Genomic DNA, 22,935 nt, shown 5'->3' on the forward strand with positions numbered 1-22,935 from the left:
TATTTTAAAATAAATCTAGCTGTCCAATAATTCTGTCATTTGTAATCCGCTCTTTAGACATGACAGAAAATCTTTAAAGTGACAAAATAAATTAATTCTTTGAAAAAAGAATTCATCAATGTTCTTGAGAAAAATCTGCTTTTAACATATATGCAGTGTAAAATGATCCATATTATCAATGAACCTTAACCACAAGAACAATATCATCTGTTTCTTGGTTTTATAGATGAAAATCCTCAATTGGGCTTAAGCCCACACACCTGTGTTTTAGGGACAGGATAAACTCAGATTAAGCTAATGTTACCAACTCTTTCTGCTGTGTTATTCAAAACCACTTATAGGCAATGACAACAGGACAAAGTAAATTTTAACCACTTATAAAAATACAAGAATTTAGTACCAAACATACAGTGCATAAGGGATAATATTATGCCATCACATTAAAGTGCAAACTTTCTCAAAAGACTCAGCAGAAATTAAATCTAATGCAATGTGCTCCAGTACTCCAGTACCTGGCTGAATATATTCTTAATTACCTAATTAAAAACACATTGCATGTAAAAAAAACTCTTTGATAATAAAGTAGTGATTTATGCATACTTTTGTATCACTGCAGACCTGAAATTGTTTTATTATTATCAGTGGACAAGAAGTGGATAACTATAGCTTTCTTCCGTTATTTTACTCTACACACTATGGCATGGGCAGCACATTCTCTTTTGTGGAGCTCATTCACAAATGATTTTACAGTTCATTATTTTGCTTTCAGTTACATATGACAATAATAAACCAATTTACTAATTTTTGCAAATTATTTTCGGTCTCGTGAAAATGCTTTTAATAACCACCCTGTACAAATTGGAGATCCAGAATAGCTGAAATAAAATGTTTAGGTCTAACTGCAGGAGTAGATAACAGTGTAATTTAAACATCAATCCATCAATTATTTAACAAATAAAAGATTGTTTCCATTGCAAATGGAACATCAAGTCTGTTGCCCCACCATTATTAAATCAAAGCTCAGCTTTCTAATATTCCTGCAGCATCAGATTTTTAATTGCTTTTTGAGGTAATCAGAGAAAAGGATATTGAAAACTGGAAAATTAATTATTTCTAAGTAATATGAAAGGTACTTTACCTTTGTGCAGTTGCACAGCTGACTCTCACCTGGAGTTCAATGGATGGTTTATTTCAATACAAGCACTTTTGGTTCAAGGTGTTACCAAGGGAGTGCTCCATATTCCATACAATGTTAAACTGAGGTTGCCTGCCTGGATGTTCAAAACATGGGCACAACCTGACATTGTCCTGATTAACATGCCTTTCTACAGAAAACCATCAAAATTTGGTCACCAAATCATTCCAGTTTGAAAGGTCCTGTGATGCAAATTGGCCTCTGCAACTAAAGTAATTAATTAACTTTCAAGTGCTTTGGGTATGCAAGGAATTTGAAATGTGCACTATAAAGGCATGAAGAGTTTATTTTAGCTTCCCTCATTTGACAGTGTAAACCTATACTGGTTGTTGGGATTTGTCACATAAAATCTGTTTTGATTCTTAAATTTGTTTTACATGTATTACAATAATCATCAGGAGCTAAAACAGCACCGCATGGAATTGTTGGTAAAGTAAATCACATCGGCACAGTTCTAGGCAAACATCTGCAGCATTTTCCATAACTTCAATCCAGTATATCTGATGTTATCATCAGACTAGACTAGTTAGTAAATGTTCTGGTTGGTAAATGACAAGCATGTTAGGGCAGTGCTAGAGATCACCTACATTTAATATTAATGAAAAGGCTGATTGTTTTAATCAAATCATTATGTGCATTGCCTGCTGAATTCGTTTCAGGATATGCAGAGGGTGTATATGAGCCTCCTGTTGAGAGGTTGAAAGGATAGAGAGGCCTTTGCTCGGGGTCATGACTGTGACTGATAGCTGTCTGAGAGTGCTGTGTCTTTGACTGGCTGTGACCCTCTGAGGTTAACAGGCGGAGGTTAGAAATTTCCTCTTGAAGATTTAGATTTCCAGGCAATAGGCAACCTTGGGTCATTGGAAGACAGCCTGGAACTTGCAGCTGGCCTGATCTGTGCAGTTACTCCAATATGAATCAACAGTAAATAGACCTCTGTCTAAAAGTCTATGTTAATTGTGAAAGACTTGCATCATTGTTGACTGTTGAGTGACAGAAAAAAAGTGTTAAACTATACATTCTTTCTTCCTCTAGCTTTCCTAAGTAAATCTATTTATTGTTTAATGTAAATGTTTTGGTTAAGGAGGAGTAGTAATCTAATCAGCTGTCTGGAAAGACAGGAACACTGATGCATTCCAGTGGCCAGTCGACAAAATGAGGACCTAGATGACAATTCTTGATACATGTAGGATGCGACAGGGGAGGTAAGAATGAATTCCTGGTCATTGCTGCAATAAGGTTGACTTGGGAGGAATGAAATGTGGTGATGGGGAGAGGGAGGATGGCAGTGGAATATTGAATCTGAGAAGATATTTAGTGCCTTTGTCCTGAAATTATGATAAGTTTTCAAAATTCTTTTGTGTTTTGCCTTATTTAAGTTTAATAACTACGTATTGCTTTTATCAGGAAAATCTGACTAGCTTCTTGGTCAATTTTTAATCAGTGATCAAATCCCAACAAGCCCTTCCTAACATTACATCTACTTATAATGCATTACAATTATTACAAAGGGGATGTACTCCAATGAAACATTCTTTGTAAATATAACAGCAATGTTCCAAAGGGATATGAAAACTGAGTAATATAAAGTCAGTATATAAAATTAAACTCAGCTACAGCTTTGTAACTTCAGTCACATCAGGTAGCCTCCTGGTTGCAGCTACCTCCCTATCCCTTTCTATGGAGTGATAAAAAAAAGTCCACATACAGTGAAAAAGTAGCATTTTTCCTAACCAATTTCAGGTCATGATATCTCACCTGGAAAAAGAGTTGGCTGATTCCAAACTTTTACTAGTGCTGATGAAAGGTTATTGACATGAAACACTGGGTAAATTTTCGATAATGCAACCTATAGACCACACTGTCACCCACGCTTCCTCTCTCCAAACTTAGCTTCTCAGGATCCAAAAGGCCCAGACTTCTCCGGAGCCAAATAACAAGGCCCTATGTGGTGGCAAGATCTCCACGTCAAAATTGAGTCACATGCCAAGTCAGAGCAAATATAACTGACAAAAGTCCTCTGGAAGCCTTTGAAAGCTAACAAAGGCAAACTCCCAGCTTGACCATCTGTCAGAGCTGTCAAGGTTTATCAATGTTTCTGAATGTCTCCAACATTCAAAGCACACAAATTGTTAAGACTGAAAGTAAAATTACTATATTCATAAAATCAAAAGACTTTAAAGCAATTAAATCATTAAAACAAATGAAATTAAACAAATAATTGAAATGCGTTCTTTCCTTTCTTCCAAGCAGCCTGACAACATCCATTCAAATGGACGGGCCTATTAATTTTGCATGGGAGCCCTGAAGTTTGTCAGCACTTCAGAACTGTCAGCAAAATCAGGACCATAAACTCCTCTCTCTCGCTCTGCTGATGATGCATGACTTGCTGATTCTAGCACTTTATTTCTATTCTGATTTTTCTGCATTTGAATTATTTTGCTTTTGTTTTAAAAAATGGACCGTTGGTACAAGAACAGCAAATGCAGAACAGATAATGTATAAGGGAGACTCAGAGAACAATAATATGGGGCATTCACTTATTGCTCACTAATTTAGCAGTTACTTTAGATTATTTACAACAGTTCCCAAACCACTTCAAGATAAATGTTTCACACGACATGAACTAGACACCCAGAGGCCAAATGAAGCTTTTGTGGGCAGTTATTAAGGATGCATGCCTGTTATTCACACATCAGAAGTACATATCCACTCCTATACTTTGTATGACCTGTTCTTTTCTTTAATAGCTTTAGTATTTTTAAATGCTTGTTTCGATCACCCTCGTCACTTTAGACACCTTGACAGCATTGCCTCCAGGCTTTTAAGCATCAAAAACGTATGCACATTCAAAGTCAGTTACACCTGCTGCTCTGTGCATTGTTGAAAATGCTCATCATAATCCCATTTGCCTATATTCATATAAAGATTGATGTGAATTCAGCAGTAGAGCTGCTACCTCATAGCTCCAGCATCCCAGGTTCAATCCTGAACTCCAGTGCAGTCTGCGTGCATTTTCTCTGAGTGCTCCCATTTCCACCCACATCCCAAAGATGTGCCGACTGGTAGGTAAACTGACCACAATAAATTGACGCTAGTGTGCAGGTGAGCGGTTGAATCTTGGCGAGTTGATGGGAATGCGGGAGAATAAAAAGTCACCCTCATCCTGATGACCACCTTTGTGGCTGCATCAGGCTGTGTGTAGAACCAAAGTATGTAGGCACCAAGTGTCACTACATGCCGAGGTTCTACCTGTCCCCGGTGTTGCGAAGGATGGGCCTGGCCCCGTCGTTGCGCAATGCCCCAGTCAGCTGGACGTTGCCGCACTACCTGTCCTTCATGAAAATGTTCTTCCAGACCAACACCTTTGACCACAAGTCCATCAGGCAGACACTGCAGGAGAAGAACTCGATGGATACTGTGGGGTGGTTCCCTGAGCAGATTGTCCAGACCATCTGGCAGAATGTCTCATCACCAGAACTCACCAACAAGCACCAAGACCTCGCTTGGCTGGCGGTGAGAGGGGCCCTCCTAGTCAGATCCTTCCTGCATGGTCGAAACATCAGTTCAAGTGCGCGCTGCCCCTGGGAGGACTGCACTGGGGACGAGACGGTCGCCTACCTCTTTGCGGGCTGTGGGTTTGCGAGGAGTGTGTGGCAAACAGATGCAAGGGTCCTTGTCACGTTTCATCTCCAGCAGCTGTGTAACAGAGGATTCTCTGATCTACGGGCTGTTCCCGGGAACACACACACACACACACACACACCAACTGCTGCTGGAAGGTCATCAACTTGGTGAAAAGCGCCCTTTGGTCTGCCCAAAACTTGTTGGTCTCCCAGCACCACAAGATGTCCGTAAGGGAATGCTGCTGACTGGTACATTCCAGGCTTCAGGAGTACGTGCTGAGGGATGCACTGAAGCTGGGTGCAGCCAACACAAGGGCCCGGTGGGGAAGGACTACAGTTTAGGGTTCTTCTGCCGCTGGAGAGGGAGGGGTGGGGTCAGGTGAGAAAGCCCCTTAAATACTGTCAATACGGGATTGGGGTAGCACCCCAGGGAGCCACATGAGTAGCATCACTGCTGTGTTTTTTAATATAAAAAGGTAACACTAATGATAGATCCGTACACGAATGTAAAGGTTTGCACTGTTTTATTGTTGTATATAGTTTGTTTTTTATGATGAATAAAGTTTATTTTGGAATAAAAAAAGAATGTGGGAGAATAAAAAGGTCATTAGTTGAGGATTAGTATAATTGGGTGCTTGATAGTCAGCATGGAATTGGTGGACTTGAAGGGCATATATTCGCGCTGTATGATTCGATGACTAAACTCTAAGGATAATTCTATGAAATATAGTTGAATGATTGCTACATACTGAAGTCTATCAGTGAAATGCAGGTGAACCCCACACTACAGGAGGTTTGTGTTCCGAGAAAACGGACTGTATTGCAATTTTCCATAATGCAAAGCCATGTCATCTGTGCATGCATGAAGAAATGCGAGTTGAAAGAAAAAGTTTGTGTTTATTTATTTTTCCCCCACATAATCTCTGTGAGAGCAAATTTTACTCCATATCTCAAATTTCTGGGTAGTGATTTGTGAATCCTTTAAGGGAGAATTTCGGTTACTGAATGACCACAGACACAGGGGTCACCTGCAGTGGAAAAACTTAATGCATTCAGGAATCAGAAAGGGCATTTACAGGGCCAATTTTGTACCAAAATACAAGGAATGGAAGGCTCTTTAAAAAAAAACTGCCAATTTCCTCGAATTATACAGCATCAGCTGCAATTGACACAAAGGTTTTAGAACACTATAGGTGAAAGACTTCAGAATCAGTGATGATACAGTAGTGGTACTGGTGCTACCATTGACCTGGAGGCACCATCAACCTAACATTGACCAGTGTACTCCCTGGTCTTTATTGCTCCATTTCACAGAGGGTCACAGGATTACTTATTGAGCCATTAAACCTTGGATGCTAATCTTAATTGACTTTCAGTGGAAAATAGTAAAAGATCTTGGACAATAGATATGCAGAACAGATTTCAAGAGAAAGTGGTTAATTCATGGTGAACTCAATTGATACTTTTCATAGGAAGGTGCATCACCATTTGTTGAGAAAAATCATTGAGGGTAATAGCAACTTTCATTGCATTATTTGACTTTATGTTCAGGAGGCAGTAAGAGGAACTTGGTCCATTTCAAAGGTTATCAAATGGATAACCATTAAGATCTTAAGATTTCCAGCATTTTAAGCAATTTGGTTTTATTTCGGAGTGACAGGACGGTCAGTATTAGAACAAGAACACGCAGAACACTCAAAGGTAAAAGGGAGACACCGACAGCAATGTTACCAGTTACTGATCTAGGATGAATTGTGTGTGATGGACTCTCAGCTCATTATGAACCCGACATTCTTCTAATAACTAATTGGTGCAAAATATGGACAATTTCGATGTTGTCAAAAAGATAAAAATGCTGACCTTAAACAGCAGAGTTAATTCTAATTATGCATTAATCATTGGCATTAATAATATTAATCATTAACAATTAACCAGAAGACAACACATTACTAGTTTTGTCTCAGCTGACACACAGTATATTCAAAAGATGGGAAAAAATTGAAGCACAAATGCAGATTTAAACTGGGGATTCAACACAATTTCCATAGTCTACTGTCGCAGCCTTAAAATCACATTATTATAAGCAGCCACATATTCAGAAGTAACATATTCTTAACTTGAAGCCTCCATCTCTGCAAATTGCCTCATACCTGAACATAAAAATTGTTAAACAAAGCTATGATACAGCAATTCTGGCCACTGTCTGTAAGGAGTTTGTACGTTCTCCCCATGTCTGCGAGGGTTTTCTGCGGGTGCTCCGGTTTCCTCCCACATTCCAAAAACAGGTTAGGAAGTTATGGGCATGATATGTTAGCGCCAGAAGTGTGGCAACACTTGCGGGCTACCCCCAGAACACTCTATGCAAAAGATGCATTTCACTGTGTGTTTCGATGTACATGTGGCTAATAAAGATCAAGACTAATAAAATGACAGGGCCAGTCCTCAAATATGGGATTCTAGACAAAGTGGCACTGAATGATAGGCTGGGGTCCCACGCCAAATACTGTTTGGGCCTTAACAGTGTGTATATTATGATACTGTGATCGAATAATATAAATACTTACTCCCCAGATTCACACATGAAGATTGGCCCTTGAATATCTTGTTCAAGGGGCAATGCCACTTCATTACAATCACTCAGTGTACAGTTTTTTTTTAAATCATAAATACTCTAACATATTTTCACCAAATGGGAAGGTAGAAAGATAACCTGATTATTACCCTCCTTTAGCCACTTCTTGTGGCACATGCTAAATACAGACTGAGGAAACAACATAAATCTATGCCCTAACATACTACAGCACTAACTGTGCCAGCTGGAAAAGGTTAACTGACTAAAAACCAGATCAAACTTTGAACAATTCCTAACATTTAGCATACAGTTCCAAATTTTCATTTAAAGGCAATAAAACCAATGCCCCCCAGGACAGACCATTATCACACATCAAAATTTGTACATAAAACCTTAAGAATTTATTGGCAAACATTTGGAACAAATTGTTTTTCTGCAATGAATGACAACACTGTGTGCTGGTTTTGTGGATCCTATGACCTTCCAAGTAGCAAATGAACACAAGGATTAGGAGCAGGAGCAAGGTGCTCAATCACCTCATGTTAGTTCCATCATTTCATCAAGATCATGGCTGATCAGACTATGCCCATAGGATCCTTTCACCACCTTACTTATCAAGTATCTCCTCTGCCTTAAAAATACTTAAAGACTCTGGGTCCATCTATAATATCTTTAATAATAGCTCCTAACATTTTTGCTTTAATAACTGTTTAGCTAATTACCCTGTGGGTTTCCTGCTTTCCCTCTCTCTCCCTTTTTGAATAAAGGACTTGCATTTAATATTTCTAAATCTAATGAAACCTACCCAAATTAAAACTAAGCATCAACTAATCATGACTGTATGGCGAAGCACAACCCAAATGGCATCTATGAATTCGCCGATGACATCGCTGTTGTTGGTAGAATCTCAGATGGCGACGAGGAGGCATGTAGGAGTGAGGTAGATCGGCTGGTTGAGTGGTGTCGCAACAACAATCTCACACTCAGTGCTAGCAAGACCCAGGAATTGATTGTGGACTTCAGGAAGGGGAAGTCAGGAGAACACACACCAGTCCTCTTTGAGGGGTCAGCAGCTTCAAGTTCCAGAGCGTCAACAGCTCAAAGTATCTATCCTGGGCCCAACACAATGATGCAATCACGAAGTAAGCACACCAACAGCTCTACTTAGTGAGGAGTTTGAGGTGATTCAGTATGTCACCAAAGACTCTTACAAATTTCTATAGATGTATGGTGGAGAGCATTCTGACTGGTTGATTCACAGCCTGGTATGGAGGCTCCAATGCACAGGATCACAAGAGGCTGCAGAGGGTTGTATGCTCAGCCAGCTCCATCATGGGCACATCCTTCCCCACCATCGAGGACATCTTCAAGAGGTGGTATCTCCAGAAGGCGGCATCCATCATTAAGGACCATCACCATAAGGGACATGCCCTCTTCTCATTACTACCACTGGGTAGGAGGTTCAGGAGCCGCAAGAACCACACTCAATGATTCAGAAACAGCTTCTTCCTCTCCGTCATCAGATTTCCGAATGATGCATGAACCCATGAACACTACCTCAGTATTCCTTTGTGTTTAGCACAATCTTTTATTTATTTTGGTAATTTACAGTAATTTTATGTCTTTTCACTGTACTGCTGCCACAAAACAACACATTTCATGTCATATACTGTAAGTCAGTGATAATAAATCTAATTCTGACCATCTCACTAGCCACTTCTTTTAAGACCCAAGGATGGTCCATTAGGATCCTAAGACTTATCACGCCACAGCTCAAATAATTTGCTCAGTATTCAGAGCTATTGTAATTTCCTTAAATTTCTGCTCCCACCCCTCCCTCCCTCTCTCCCTACCCACCCCCACCACCCCCCCCCCCACACACACACACACAATTCTAATTCCAGATTTACATGCCGTCTGCCCTCTCAACCGTTTGCTGCACCTGCATGTTAGCTTTTACTGACCTGTGTATGAGGTCATCTACGCCCCTTTGAACATTACCATTTCAAAACTACTCTGATTTTCTGTTTTGTGCACCAAAGTGGATGATCTCATATTTTTGAGAGACACAAGAGACTGCAGATGCTGGAATCTGCAGGGAAAAAAAAACAAACTTCTGGAAGAAGCCAGTGGGTCAAGCAGCACCTGTGGATGATGATCTGAGGATTTGGATCAAGATCCTGCACAAGGACTGAGCGTGTAGAGGGAAGACTGCCAGTATAAAGAGGTGAGATGGAGGAGTGAGACAGGAGCTGTTAGGTGATGGGTGGAACAGGGAGAGGTGGGGGAACATTGGACAGATGGTGTCAGATTGGGGAAGGGGAGAGGGGAGTTTTGAGACATAGTGGGTGATAGCTGGAAACAGATGAGGTAAAAAAAAAATGGTAGATGGAATCAAATGGGGGAGGCAATAGGAAAGGTATCCCAAGGGAGAAGAAACCCAAGTGTGGGGGTGATGGGCAGATGAATCCAGGTGGGGAGGGTAATGAATTTAGGTAACGGCGAGGGGGGTGGGGGGAGGAAGGGGGTTTGGAAAATGTGAACAGAGGGAGAGAGAACCTGGGTGGGTTGTTAGGAAGTGGAAAAGGAACACGGGGGTGTGGGTTACCTGAAATTGTAAAATTCAACGTTCATACTATCAGTTTGTAGGCTGTCCAAGTGGAATATGAGGTGTTGTTCTTCTGGTTTGCGTTTGGCATCACCATGGCAGTTTAGAAGGCCAAGGACACACTAGCCGATGTGAGTATGGGAAGAGGAGTTACAATAACGTTCATCCAGAAGCACAAGACGGCCAGTGCAGACAGAGCACAGGTGCTCTGTAAACTGGTCAATTAGTCTATACTTGGTCTTGTTAACATAGAGGAGGCCACATTGAAAGCACAGAATGCATTAGACAAGGTGGTAGGAGGTGCACCGGCCATCTTGAGCTTGCATATCATTTCAACTCCCCTTCCTATTCAGGTCTCATACTAATCTGTCTGTCCTCAGCATTCTCCACTGCCTCGATGAAGCCAAACGCAAATGAGAACACCTTATTCTACTTGGGTAGCCTACAGCCTAATGGCATGAATACTGAATTTTCAAATATCAGGTAACTCTTTAGTGTTTTCTACCTTCCCTCTACACTCTCAATCCTGATGCAGGGTTTCAACCCAAAACCTCGACCATCCTATTTCCTCCACAAATTCTGTTTGACCCACTGTATTCCTCCAGCAGTTTGTTTTATTAACCTCATATTTCTTGCCACATTGTATTACATCTGCCACATTCTTCCCCACTCACTCAGCTTGATTACATCCTTTTGAAGCCTCTTTACATCCTTCTTATTACTCACAGTTCTGCATAACTTTGTTTTGTCAGCAAATTTTAAAACATTACATTTAATCCTAATCAATAACATAGATTGTGAATAGCTGGGGCACCAGCACCAATCCTTATGGATCTCCACTGGTCACAACCTGCCAACTTCAGACAGGCCCATTTATTCCCAGTCTTTCTTTCTCCGTGTCTGACTTTTATTGGACTGTCAGTAAACTCTAACATTATATGTTTTTCCCAACTAATATAATGACAATATAAAGAATGACTTTATCCCCATGCACCTAATGAACTTATAATTAATTTTTTAATTTTTAGATTTCAATTGACAACTAACAAGAAAAATAAACAATTACAAAGATCTGCTGCAATTCAAATTGGAAAACACTTCTCCTTTGAAATTTGATGCCCAAAAAATTAACTTCATTCATGAAAAAAATACTAGAGTTCATACACAATTTTCTGTTCATCTAAATTTCAATGTCTTCTCATACAACATTTATAAATGAAAGCTCTCTTCTTAACCTGAAGCCAGAATACAGGTGTTCAAGTGGCCAAAGTTCCATATGTTTGAGAAGAATTCTTACCAAGAGATTGTTCTAGAAAAGCTGAAAAGGAGACTTAAATTTGCAATTCACTTTGATTGACTAAAATACTATTGTTGGTTACTGTTTAAAAATAGGAAAAGGAAATTTTGACACAGAAACGAACTGAAATCTGAATGCAATTTGAAACACATTCAGCTCAGAACTGTAGACACAAAACTTATAATTTATTGCTTCAAAAGATAAGAACGTCAAGCTGAAAAATTTTCCAAAATCGTTATAAAAAAATCATAAAAAGCACACACGTAAAATATTTAAATCAACCAATTCACTATTCTTACAGACTAATAGTTTTCCAGGATTTAGATTCAGAAGATCACAATCATCGTTACTCTTGAATAACTTCTTATCGCTACTTACAAAGTTTGAAAATCTCTTATGAAGCTTCAGTCACCTTCTGAATGACTGGTAACAACTAAAAGTTTAATAAGTAATTTTTGATAATAAATTATTATTTCAATAAATTTACTGGTAAACCAAACCTTTGGTGAAGTAGTTAGATCCTTCACAACAGCAAGCTTCATTTGCGCCTTTACAGTTTCTGTCTTTGGTGTGGGTTTAGTGTCAGGAACTGGAGGTGATGGAGCTTTCCTTTTTGTCCTTTTTTCTGTCTCATGCTGCTGTACTGAAGCTGTCACTAATGTGGGCTGATTCCTTGTAGTATTTGATGCCTTCGGCTCATAGAATGGATTAGATCTAATTAAACAGAATTAATTTTTAAAATATGTCTTCAACAACACTCTTCCTCAAAAATAAACTTTTCTTTTTGTACTTAAATGCACAGGTGCATTTTGAAAACATTTCTGAAATGTACAGTATTTTTATTGCATCTTATAACCTTTAATCTGCTGAATATACAATAATTTAATGGCACATCCACTGTGACAAGCTTTTCAAGGTTAAAAGATAATCCTGTTCAGTGCTTCTTACTAAACATTTAAATGAATGTTGAAGCCTTATCTTAAGGTCCACATTCAGACATTAAGTGGCATGCAGTCACTCCTGAGAATATGCCATTTGCAAAGACTGTTTTAGCAGAAAAATACAAAATCTGCTTTTACTTAACAGCAAATTTAATGTTTATAACCAAACGAGAAGAGTAAGAGGTTTTCTGGAATTGCCTGCACAGTTTCAAACTAGATGCAATTATATCTTCAAATTAGAAAAAGTGCAATTCATCATTTACCTTCAAGAATTCTGAAAATATATGTGATGAGGATGAACCTCAAAAACAAATTGTGGGGAAAAATCAAGCAAGGAAAACTGATTAATAGTTTACCATTTTGTCAACAGTTAGAAAAATTATGACTGATTCAACCTAACATTAAAACAACTTGGATTGAAATGAAGCTTTTCTTGGAAACAAATCTTGCCATGGAATGGACTTGCAAAATTGCAAAACAAACTGAATAACAAGAACGCAGTAAGGAAACATTCTATTTATTATCAGCTGGAAGCAAAAGGAAGCCTCAGAAGTAAAATATACAACTGAGCAATTAGTTTGTTCTTATTAATTGATTAACCTCTAATTTGGTGTGGTAAAGCACTTAACATGGAAATTAACAATCAGGCACTTTCAATGGCACATAACATCAACTTCGAAGTTTGCCTTCCAGATGCATCTGTCATTCATGAACATCCAATAAGACCAAGATACCTGAATGAAAGACAAGGATGACGGGACCAAATTTAACCTGCTGACAGAAAGTGTCTCTGAGGAATATTCCATTCATTGGCAGTTTAAAACTTTACAAAATGAAAGGTAAAAGTACAAAAAGTAAAATTGGTCCTGAATAGATAGAATTATTTGTAAACATATACATTGTTCTTCAGTTTAGGACTGTGACACTTGAATGTTTTGTTAATGATTGAATTAATACCAAGTGCAAACAGCAAAATAAATAATCAGAATGATAAGGCATAAAAAGAACAGCATAAGAAAAGGTTCAATGCAAGGAGTTGCAGAAATCCCAGACATAATAGTCAAAATTTGTGCATTTGAAACATATGAAAACACTTGGCACTATTTTTAGACTCAAACCAACAAATCAACAGAGTCAAACTGCTGCCTTCATGGTGGGTAGGGTTAAGATTCAGAACCCATTTGATCTTCCCAAGGACCAAAAAAATCTTTGAAATCTTTACCTCAAACCTTCCTCTTACAGACAAGAGAGTTTTTTTTTTACAATTCTATGTTTGGACAATCAAATCAGTGAAGCTAGACTGATTTATTTTACCCACTACTGTTTTTAATATTGGTGATGTCTTAACCTACAAGCAGCGATTCCACACCCATGTTTCTCAATGAAAAACAGAATGATTAAATCCATTATATTTAAAACAAACAATAACTGCTAACATGGATAGTGAGTAAGCTAAGTACTGTTATTGATGTTCACATAATTCCACGAACATTGTTCCAAAACAAATTGGTTTCCCCTTTTTACTTGAAAGGCCTGAATGATACCTTGCAAGTGAAAGGAACAACTGGGGGACATGCCTCCTTTTGCCAAGGCACCAGGAGATGCACTTCCATTGGGTCACAACTGCTAACCTTTTACTTTACCCCATTTTGCTGAAATTGAATTGAAGTGATAACCTGCCACATAAAGCAAAATAACGGCTCAATAAAGACAGGCATTAATTCAGTTAAACCTACTATTTAAACCAGTCATTCTACAGTGGTAAGCTTGACAACCTAACACCCTTAAAACCTAAACTTCTTTCATAGAAAGCTGCCGAGCAGACTTCTAGAGAGTTTAAATTATCTGTTAAAAAACAGATGCCTCACAATGTGGAAACGTCATTGAGAAAAGATATCTCCAAGGACTGAGTCAAATTAGCACCAAGGATACAGTGAAATCTGCAGTTTGCTGTTCCCCTACTAAGCTGAACAGAACTACGAAGAGACCAGACATTAGGTGAAATGTAAATAAATAAATAGATATCCAAACTGCAGTATTTATTCATGCAACCGTCTCCTTTGATGCATTTTATAGAAGAAATGTACTGGAAACTTAATTGACTAAACTAAGGTGCATGAAATTGGATCTCTGACTATATGATTTTTAATACCTATTAAACTTAGCTTACATAGGCGAACAAACAGGTAATGATCTCTTTCAGCATCATTGAATGTTTAGGTGTATCCAAGAAATGTCACCCACAAGTTTTTAGATGTGATTCTGTGAGGCACTTGAGTACTAAAGTGATTCTAATCTAATGTTGAAGTATTTTAATAACATACTCATCTAATTCTTCCTCCTCTGGTTTGGTTGTTTCAGCATAGAGATACTTGCTCATGTCCACAGGTTTGACATTCTGCCTTTTTGCTGGTTTTGGTGGCTCTGACTGTTCTGTCCTATTTTCAAGAATCCTGTCGTGCTGAGGATCATTTACATCAAATGGATTGAGGGAGTCATCATACTCTTGTTCATTAAAAGGGTTGCTAGGGTCATTATCAAAGAAGAATCCTTCTGGTCTTGCAGCAGATGTTGTTCCGATGTTTCTGTCTGTGAATGAAGATACTAAAGATGTAAATTTGAAGCAGAGGACTTTAAAAATTAAAAAAAAAATGCAGAACACAATCCCTGAAAACTGTAAAATCATTTCACGTGTGAAGTAAAAGTGCAAATCTTGCAACCAAAGTTCTTGTTTGAAAAGACTTTACAGCATTACAATCATTGGTAGTATTTCGGTACATTTCTCGTTGCATTGGAGTCTTTATTAATACAGATGCTTGAAGTGTTTCTAGGTGGGATTCAAAGGAAGCTTTACCCTATGAGCAGGGTTTTCAGAGAATAAGCATTGAAACCAGTGCTTTCCTTCACATAAGCATTCCTTCACATACAAACATTTTGAATGTTCGACTCACACATCAGAATTACAAAAACAAAATGAATCTGTTAATCTGTGCAAATAACGTATGAAGCTGGATGAAACAACAGCACATTGTATAGAATCTTTTTTTTTCATCAAATTATAGAAGCTTACAGCACAGAAATGGACCTTTATGGCCTACCTTGTCCATACCAACCGTGATGCCTATCTACACTAATCCCATTTGCCCACATTAGGTTTGTACCCCTCTGCGCCTTTCCTTTCCAAGTACTTGTCCAAATGCTTTTAAAATATTGCAATTGTATCTTCATCCACAACCTCCTCTGTCAGTTCATTCCAGATATTCACCACCCTCTGTGTGGAAAAACTTACCCCTCAGATCTCCTCTCCATTCAACCTGAGGGCCTCTCAATTCACTGGATGGACCATACCTCGTCATAGCCCTTGCATCTTAGTTGTCTACCTGCATTGCACTTTCTCTGTAAATGTAACATTATATTCTGCATTCTGTTATGGTTTTTCCTTTTGTAGTACCTCGATGTACTTATATATGGAATGATCTGTTTGGATGGCATGCAAACAAACTTTTCATTGTACCTCCGTACATGTGACAATAATAAATCAATTAACCTCCCATCTTAAACCTGTGCCCTCTCAACACACCCGCCTCCGGAAAAAGATTCCCTCATGGATTGGAGAGAATGAGCTATAAAGAGAAGTTGGACAAACTGAATTGTTTTCTCTGCAGCGTCGGAGGCTGAGGGGCAACCCGATAGAAGTATATAAAATTATGAAAGGCATAGATAGGGTATATAGTCAGAATCTTTTTCCCAGAGAGCAAATGTCAAATACTAGACCTTTAAAGTGAGAGGGGGAAAGATTTGTTTTTTAATTTTTTAAATTTTTTAAATTTTACCTACAGCGTGGTAACAGGCCCTTCCGGCCCAATGAGTCCACACCACCCATTTTAAACCCAAATTAACCTACCCATACGTCTTTGCAGTGTGGGAGGAAACTGGAGCACCCGGAGGAAACCCACGCAGACACAGGAGAACGTACAAACTCCTTACAGACAGCGACGGGAATCAAACCCCGATCACTGCCGCTGTAATAGCATCGCGCTAACCGCTATGCTACCGTGCCACCAGTTTATGAGCAAGTTATTTTTCTTACAGAGTGGTAGGTGCCTGGAATGCACTGCCAGAGGAAGTGGTGGAAGCAGATACGAGAGCAACATTTAAAAGGTTTAGACAGGCAGGAATGAAGGGATACAGACCATGTGCATGCGAATGGGATTAGTTAAATTGGCATCATAGTCGACACAGACCTTGTGGGTTGAAAGGCCTATTCCTGTGCTGTACTGTTCTATGTTCTGTGTACTTGTAGGATGTACATGCTATACACATGACTTGTAAAAAGTCATTAATAAATATGCAAGAGAGTACAAAAAGTATATTATTTTATTGATAATACCCGGTGAATTGCTTCCTTGGAACTTACTTTGTTGCACTATTTGAAACATTAGAAGCAAATTAAAGTAAATGCTGTTCAAGATTGCTGATGCGAAAACAAGTTTAGTTTGTTTTGATAATTCAAGGTTAAAACTACATATCTATCCAATGTATCAACTTTGTGTTTCTTAACCTTATTAAACTGATTAGTGCTGGGAATCCAGTATTAAAAGAAGACACTTAGAGGAGAGCTGCAGATCAATATGGGATTGATGCAGTTGTGAAGAATGATCAGGATATTGGGGAAGAAAGATCACTGTTACAAGGCAGGATTTGTGATTCAAAACTTGGATGGGAGAAGAGACACCTGAAAGGACAATTAGGCATGAGATAAGGAGACAAGTCTGAGACTGAGATTCAGAAACAGTGAGTATGGGATGGTGATGTTGAGTCATGTGTTTAAATTGGCTACAAATAGATTTGGATATCAGTTGATAGCTCGAGCATATATCTTAAAAATGGAGTTAAAAATGGCCAAAAAGACTCACAATGGTTAGAGACAATTAAGGCTGGCATTGAAGGATCCATGTCCAAAAGGTTAACTGCACTGTTCTCAGCACATATTGGCTGATCTGTTAAATGTTTTCAGTATCTCCTTGGTTGTTTCAGAATTCAAGCTGAAATGAGACAACTCGTACAAAGGCTCCATCTTGTGGCAAGAGACCTGTAGCTACACCATACAATACTACAACTACTCTTGATACTGCATTTCCTCTTGTTTGGCAGTTCCTCATGATCAAGGATAACTTGCCTTCCATTCCAGTTTTATGGTTTAAGACGTGGCTAATGAAGGAAAATATCCCGAGGCAGTTCACTAAAGAGTTAATCAAATAAAAATTGGCACAAAGCCAAGGGAGGACATGTTCAAATAGGTAACTACAAGCTTACTCGAAGCAGAATGTTTTAAGGGACAGGAAAACAGCAAGACTTGGGGAATAGAATCTTGAACATTTTCTGGATCAGATAAGAGTCTCAAGATAGGAAAGGGTAAGGCCCATGAGGGGGATTTGATCACATGGGCTTTGCCCACAATAAAAATTGTTCTGTGAAAACTGGGATCCAGGAAAGCACATAACAAGAAATTAGTGCAGAACCTTGGGGAATCAGGACATTCTCCATCTCCTCATCCAACTAAAAGAGTCTTCAGACGAGATATGTTGATCAACTTCAGCTTCTTAACTAGTCATTCCACCTTTATGCCAGGAACTGTGCATGTTATCACAGATTTAGATCAAAAGGATAAGAAATATTGCCTATTAAAAAAACTAGAATGTTAAAATTCAGGTAGATTACATTCATATTTGTATTAAAACAGTAAATTAGTGGCATTGCATGTTATTAAAATTTGATTAACAATGGAGTTAATTTTATTCACTACTTTGCTTTTTTAACTCGGAATCTAAGAAACAAGACAGCAAAAAATATTACAAAGAGTGAGGAAGCAATCTGCAAGAACTGCATGTGGCAACTATGTGGAATCGGGGCTGTGTGGGTAGTCACTTATAGGATGCTGTACCTGTGGGTTTGAGTAAGTATGGGAAATCTTTTGTAATGGACTGGATACAGGATGTGAAAGCAATGGGTGGGATTGCAGTAGTTATGCTACTAACAACAACACTACCACTGTTGTTGGTACAAGCTCAGATGGTGACAAGGAGGCGTATAGGAGTGAGAAAGGTCAGCTGAGTGGTGTCACAACAACAACCTCACACTCAATGTCAGCAAAACAAAAGGTCATTGACTTCAGGAAGGGGGGTGGTGCACATACACCTGTCTACATCAATGATGCTCAGGTCAAGGGGGTTGAGAGTTTCAAGTTCCCAGGAGTGAACATCACCAATAGCCTGTCCTGGTCCAACCACGTAGAAGCCATGGCCAAGAAAGCTCACCAGCGCCTCTACTTCCTCAGGAGGCTGAAGTAGTTTGGCATGTCCCCCTTGACACTCACCAACTTTTATTGATGCACCACAGAAAGCATCCTATCTGGATGCATCACGGCTTGGTATGGCAACTGCCCTGCCCAGGACCACAAGAAACTGCAGAGTTGTGGATACAGCTTAGCACATTACAGAAACCAGCCTCCCCTCCATGGACTCTGTCTATACTTCTCGCTGCCTCGGTAAAACCACCAGCATAATCAAAGACCCCACCCACCCAGGACGTTTTCTCTTCTCCACTCTCCCATCAGGCAGAAGATACAAAAGCCTGAAAACACAAACCACCAAGCTTAAGGACAGCTTCTATCCCACTTTTATAAGACTATTGAACAGTTCCCTAGTACAATAAGATGGACTCATGACCTCACAATCTACCTCATTGTGACCTTGGACCTTATTGTCTACCTGCACTGCACTTTCTCTGTAGTTGTTACACTTTACCTTGTACTTTACCTCAATGCACTGTGTTGATCTGTATGAATGGTATGCAAGACAAGTTTTTCACTGTACCTTGGTACAAGTGACAATAATAAACCAATTCCAATACTCAATGTCAGCAAGACCAAGGAATTGATTGTGGACCTCAGGAAGAAGTCAGGAGAACCCACACCAGTCCTCATTGAGGGGTCAGCGTTGGAAAGGGTGAGCAGCTTCAAGTTCCTGGGCGTCAACATCTTGGAGGATCTATCCTGGACCCACCACAGTGAATCAATCATGAAGAAGGCATGCCAGTGGCTCTACTTCATTAGGAGTTTGAGGAGATTCGGTATGTCACCAAAGACTCTTGCAAATTTCTATAGATGTCTGGTGGAGAGCATTCTGACCGGTTGCATCACAGCCTGGTATAGAGGCTCTCATGCACAGGAATGCAAGAAGCTGCAGAGGGTTATAGACTCAGCCAGCTCCATCATGGACTCAACCCTCCCCACCAGCAAGGCTATCAAGAGGCGGCGCCTCAAGAAGGCGGCATCCATCACAACGACCCTCACCATCTGGGATATGCTCTCTTCTCGTTATTACCTTTGGGGAGGTAGTACAGGAGTCTGAAGACCCACACTCAATGATTTAGGATCAGCTTCTTCCCATCCACCATCAGAATTCTGAACAGTCCATGAACACTACCTCATTAGTCCCTTTTTTTTGCACGATTTGTTTTTGCAATTTATAGTAATTCTATGTCTTTGCACTGTACTGCTGCCACAAAACAACACATTTCATGTCATCGAAGTCAGTGATAATAAATCTGATTCTGAGACAGGCATCAAAGTCTCATAAAATGTTCTTCATGCGCTTAACAGAAAAGCTGCAGAGCACGCACTCAAAATGCTTGAGCCAAAGCATGATGTTGTATGCAAAGTGATCTAGGGTTGGATGTCCTCCAGGAACAATTGATCCATTTATTGGTTCTGGGTTCAAATCAAAACCCCACAGCTTTTGAAGAAATTACCAAACTGGTTTATCACAGATTTAGTGTTTGACAACAGCAATGAAAAAAACCAGATTATTGTCACACAATGAAATTAAACAGATCAACTGGTAATTGAGTTCTTTGCAATGGCTTTCTTTATAACTGTTTCAGCCAATAGCAGATCCTGGTAGTTTAGGAACACTCTAATCTTGACTAATTGCAATTGTTTGAATTTACATGAGGCTTGTGCAATAACCCATTACTAATATAGTTTTCTTTGGCTTTAAATGTTGATTTTTTTTTCATTTGATCACACTTTTGTATAATGCCATGGTAAAATTTTCTAAGTGAAAGTGCCATATAAACGTGACTTGTTTTTTGGGACTTGCATCTTTTCTCTGCATCATTTAAAACTCCATCAGAATACCTGAAGTAGTTCAAAGCCAACCCTGAAGACCTGTATAATAGAAGATGAACTACAAATGTATAAATGTTAAATGACTGGGTTTCAAAGCAAAGTAATTAACATGATGAACTCGCAGTGATGGGATATGTTATGACCACTATTTCAGCTTAAGATGTTCTGGATGACAGTGATATTGATCAAATATCTGTAAGTAGGTATGCGATGGTGCTAACGTGAGAACATTGTCTGTAAACAACAACCAGCCTGCTTTATGATACTTTTTTTTCCAGGAAAAGATACTTTTTTTTCCAGGAAAAGATACATTTTCCAAGAATGAGCTGAGTAGTTTTCTTAAGAATCTTCTTTTGAAGTTATGCGACAAAATAAAGATGCCAACTATGGAGACTTGATCCCGTGACAGACAATTGCAGAGACTTTAAACACATGATGCTAGGTCATGTGCCATCTTTAAGAAACCACAAACAAATGGAATTTCAAAACTTTACCCAACAGAATACATGCAAAGACTACTTATAGAACAAGAAAGCAGTTTACACCATGCACTGCTGGTTAGATAGATGGTTAAGAACCTTGGGCCACTTGTATTTGTTAAGTGTGATGATTGCAAGCATTGGGACTTTGTTGTGGTTGTGTCCCACAGCATGCTTTCTAAATCCCTCACCTTTTTTTCTGCAGCAATCTATGAATTGCCAAGGCTAACAAGAAATGTTTAGTTTCAATAGAGATACAAGAGATTCTGCAATTGCTGGAATCTGGAGCAACACATAAAAAACTAGAGGAACTCAGCAGGTCAGGCAGCATCTACGGAGGGAAATAAACAGTCGACGTTTCAGGTCGAGACCCTGCATCAGGACTGAAGATGAAGAGGGCAGAAGCCAGTTTCAACAGATGCTTTTCAATCTTCTCTTTTATTTTTTAAAAACTTTTTACAGCGAACAACAGTTTACATTACATTAGTGAAGAACAATGAACCCATTTTCTATCTTTTAATTCCCTTAGCAATAGGCACATGACTTACAGAATTTTAAAAATTTGATACTTCTCCCCAATGAAAGCTAATCAGATTGAAATTGTGAAAGGTAAAGGAAGTAAAGGAAGAAAAGGATTTACCCTCTGGTTATATGCAGTGCCTGCCAACAATTTACTTTACATTCCAGGCACTCCTGCAAGTTATATTAAGGTAGAAAGTTTTGTGATTCCATTGATTATAGAGAGTTTATAGCACGGAAACAGGTCATTCAGTTGGCCTGTTTGCCCTTGAATGTTCAACGTTATTTGTATTAATTACTCCATATGGTAGGATGATGCATATTCTAACCACTGTCTAGATAAAAAAAGCTCCACCAGAATTCCTGATTGGATAGATTTTTGGCAACCTTGTATTGATGGCTTTCAGTTCTGGTCTTGCTTGGAAATAGAAACATTTATCTCTAGGTCTCTACAATCAAACCCCTTCATTATCTTAAAAATCTTTGCCAGTTCATCCCAAAGCCTTCTCTTTATTAGATACAAAAGCCTGCCAATTCAGTCTTTCCTTCTGCAATTACCTTGTATTATTAGTTACTTCAGCATTGCAACTTTGATGCAAATGTAACAAGCCACAGTCCCATTGCTGGGATGGGACCAGCCATGAAAATGTTTCAGGAGGCAACTGCTGAAGTTGAAGACAGGAAGCATCCTGAGGGGCAATGTTAAAAGGTTCAGTTAAAACCACAATGACAAAGTACTTCTTCGACAGGTCACTAAGAGAAATGCCTGGGAGATTCATCATCAATTTCAGAAGACTCGAGTAATGCAGGAAGTTCTGCAATACTAAATAAATAATACGAAGACAATTTTGAACAGGAAAATTTCATTCTTACAAGGATGTTGGGACAAGCAGGAAGTTGAGACTAGGATTTGATTAGAGCCGAAGGAGGAGAGAAGGAAATCTTGGAGTTGACCTGGGTGATGGGAAGAGTAGGAAATGTACCCTTGATGTACAGAAAGTAGGTACTAAGTTTGAGAGTTATCAGAAAAGATTTGGGTTGTGGCAATAGAACGTTAGTTTAGGAATGAGGTGCTGAGTGAGTAAGCAAAGTGTGGAACTGTTGACAAGAAGGACAGAAATATTAGTAAACATTGTGTGGGAACACAGGAGATATATCAATGAAGCAAGGGTGGTTGGGGTAGTCGAGATACTTATGTACTGTGAGAGTGCAGAAGTTATGATAATGGATTTTATCAGGTGATCTAATTCAACATTTTTTTAAAAAGTAATTAAAGGCATTTCAAAGTGGAAATAAAAACAAATGACAAACAATGATGGTACAGCTTGGAAGGGGAACTAGTGGGAAAACATGCTTTGAGAAATAAGAGTGAGAAAAGGCTCAGAAGTGAGGAGAAAATGGGGGAAGAAAAGGAGTAAGTGTTCCATCACCAATGGGAGGGATGGAGAATGCAGATGCTTGAATTAGAAGGCTGAAAGGTGTCCTAGGAAAATGAAAGCACAGAGAA

General features: G+C 39.1%; 1 protein-coding gene across 7 annotated transcripts in view; it reads right to left on the reverse strand.

Annotated features, from left to right (window-relative positions):
• The window catches only part of ehbp1 (EH domain binding protein 1), a 315,890-nt gene that overhangs the window by 169,172 nt on the left and 123,783 nt on the right, over positions 1-22,935 (reverse strand). For all 7 annotated transcript variants that reach the window (XM_052011163.1, XM_052011159.1, XM_052011160.1 and 4 more), the window contains 2 exons: positions 14,564-14,828; positions 11,799-12,012 (listed from right to left, as the gene is read on the reverse strand). In XM_052011163.1, the coding sequence (XP_051867123.1) occupies positions 11,799-12,012; positions 14,564-14,828 (479 nt within the window). The remainder of the gene's footprint in view (positions 1-11,798; positions 12,013-14,563; positions 14,829-22,935) is intronic.

This window comes from Pristis pectinata, chromosome 3 (genome assembly GCF_009764475.1).
Source record: "Pristis pectinata isolate sPriPec2 chromosome 3, sPriPec2.1.pri, whole genome shotgun sequence".
Classification (NCBI taxonomy): Eukaryota; Metazoa; Chordata; class Chondrichthyes; order Rhinopristiformes; family Pristidae; genus Pristis; species Pristis pectinata.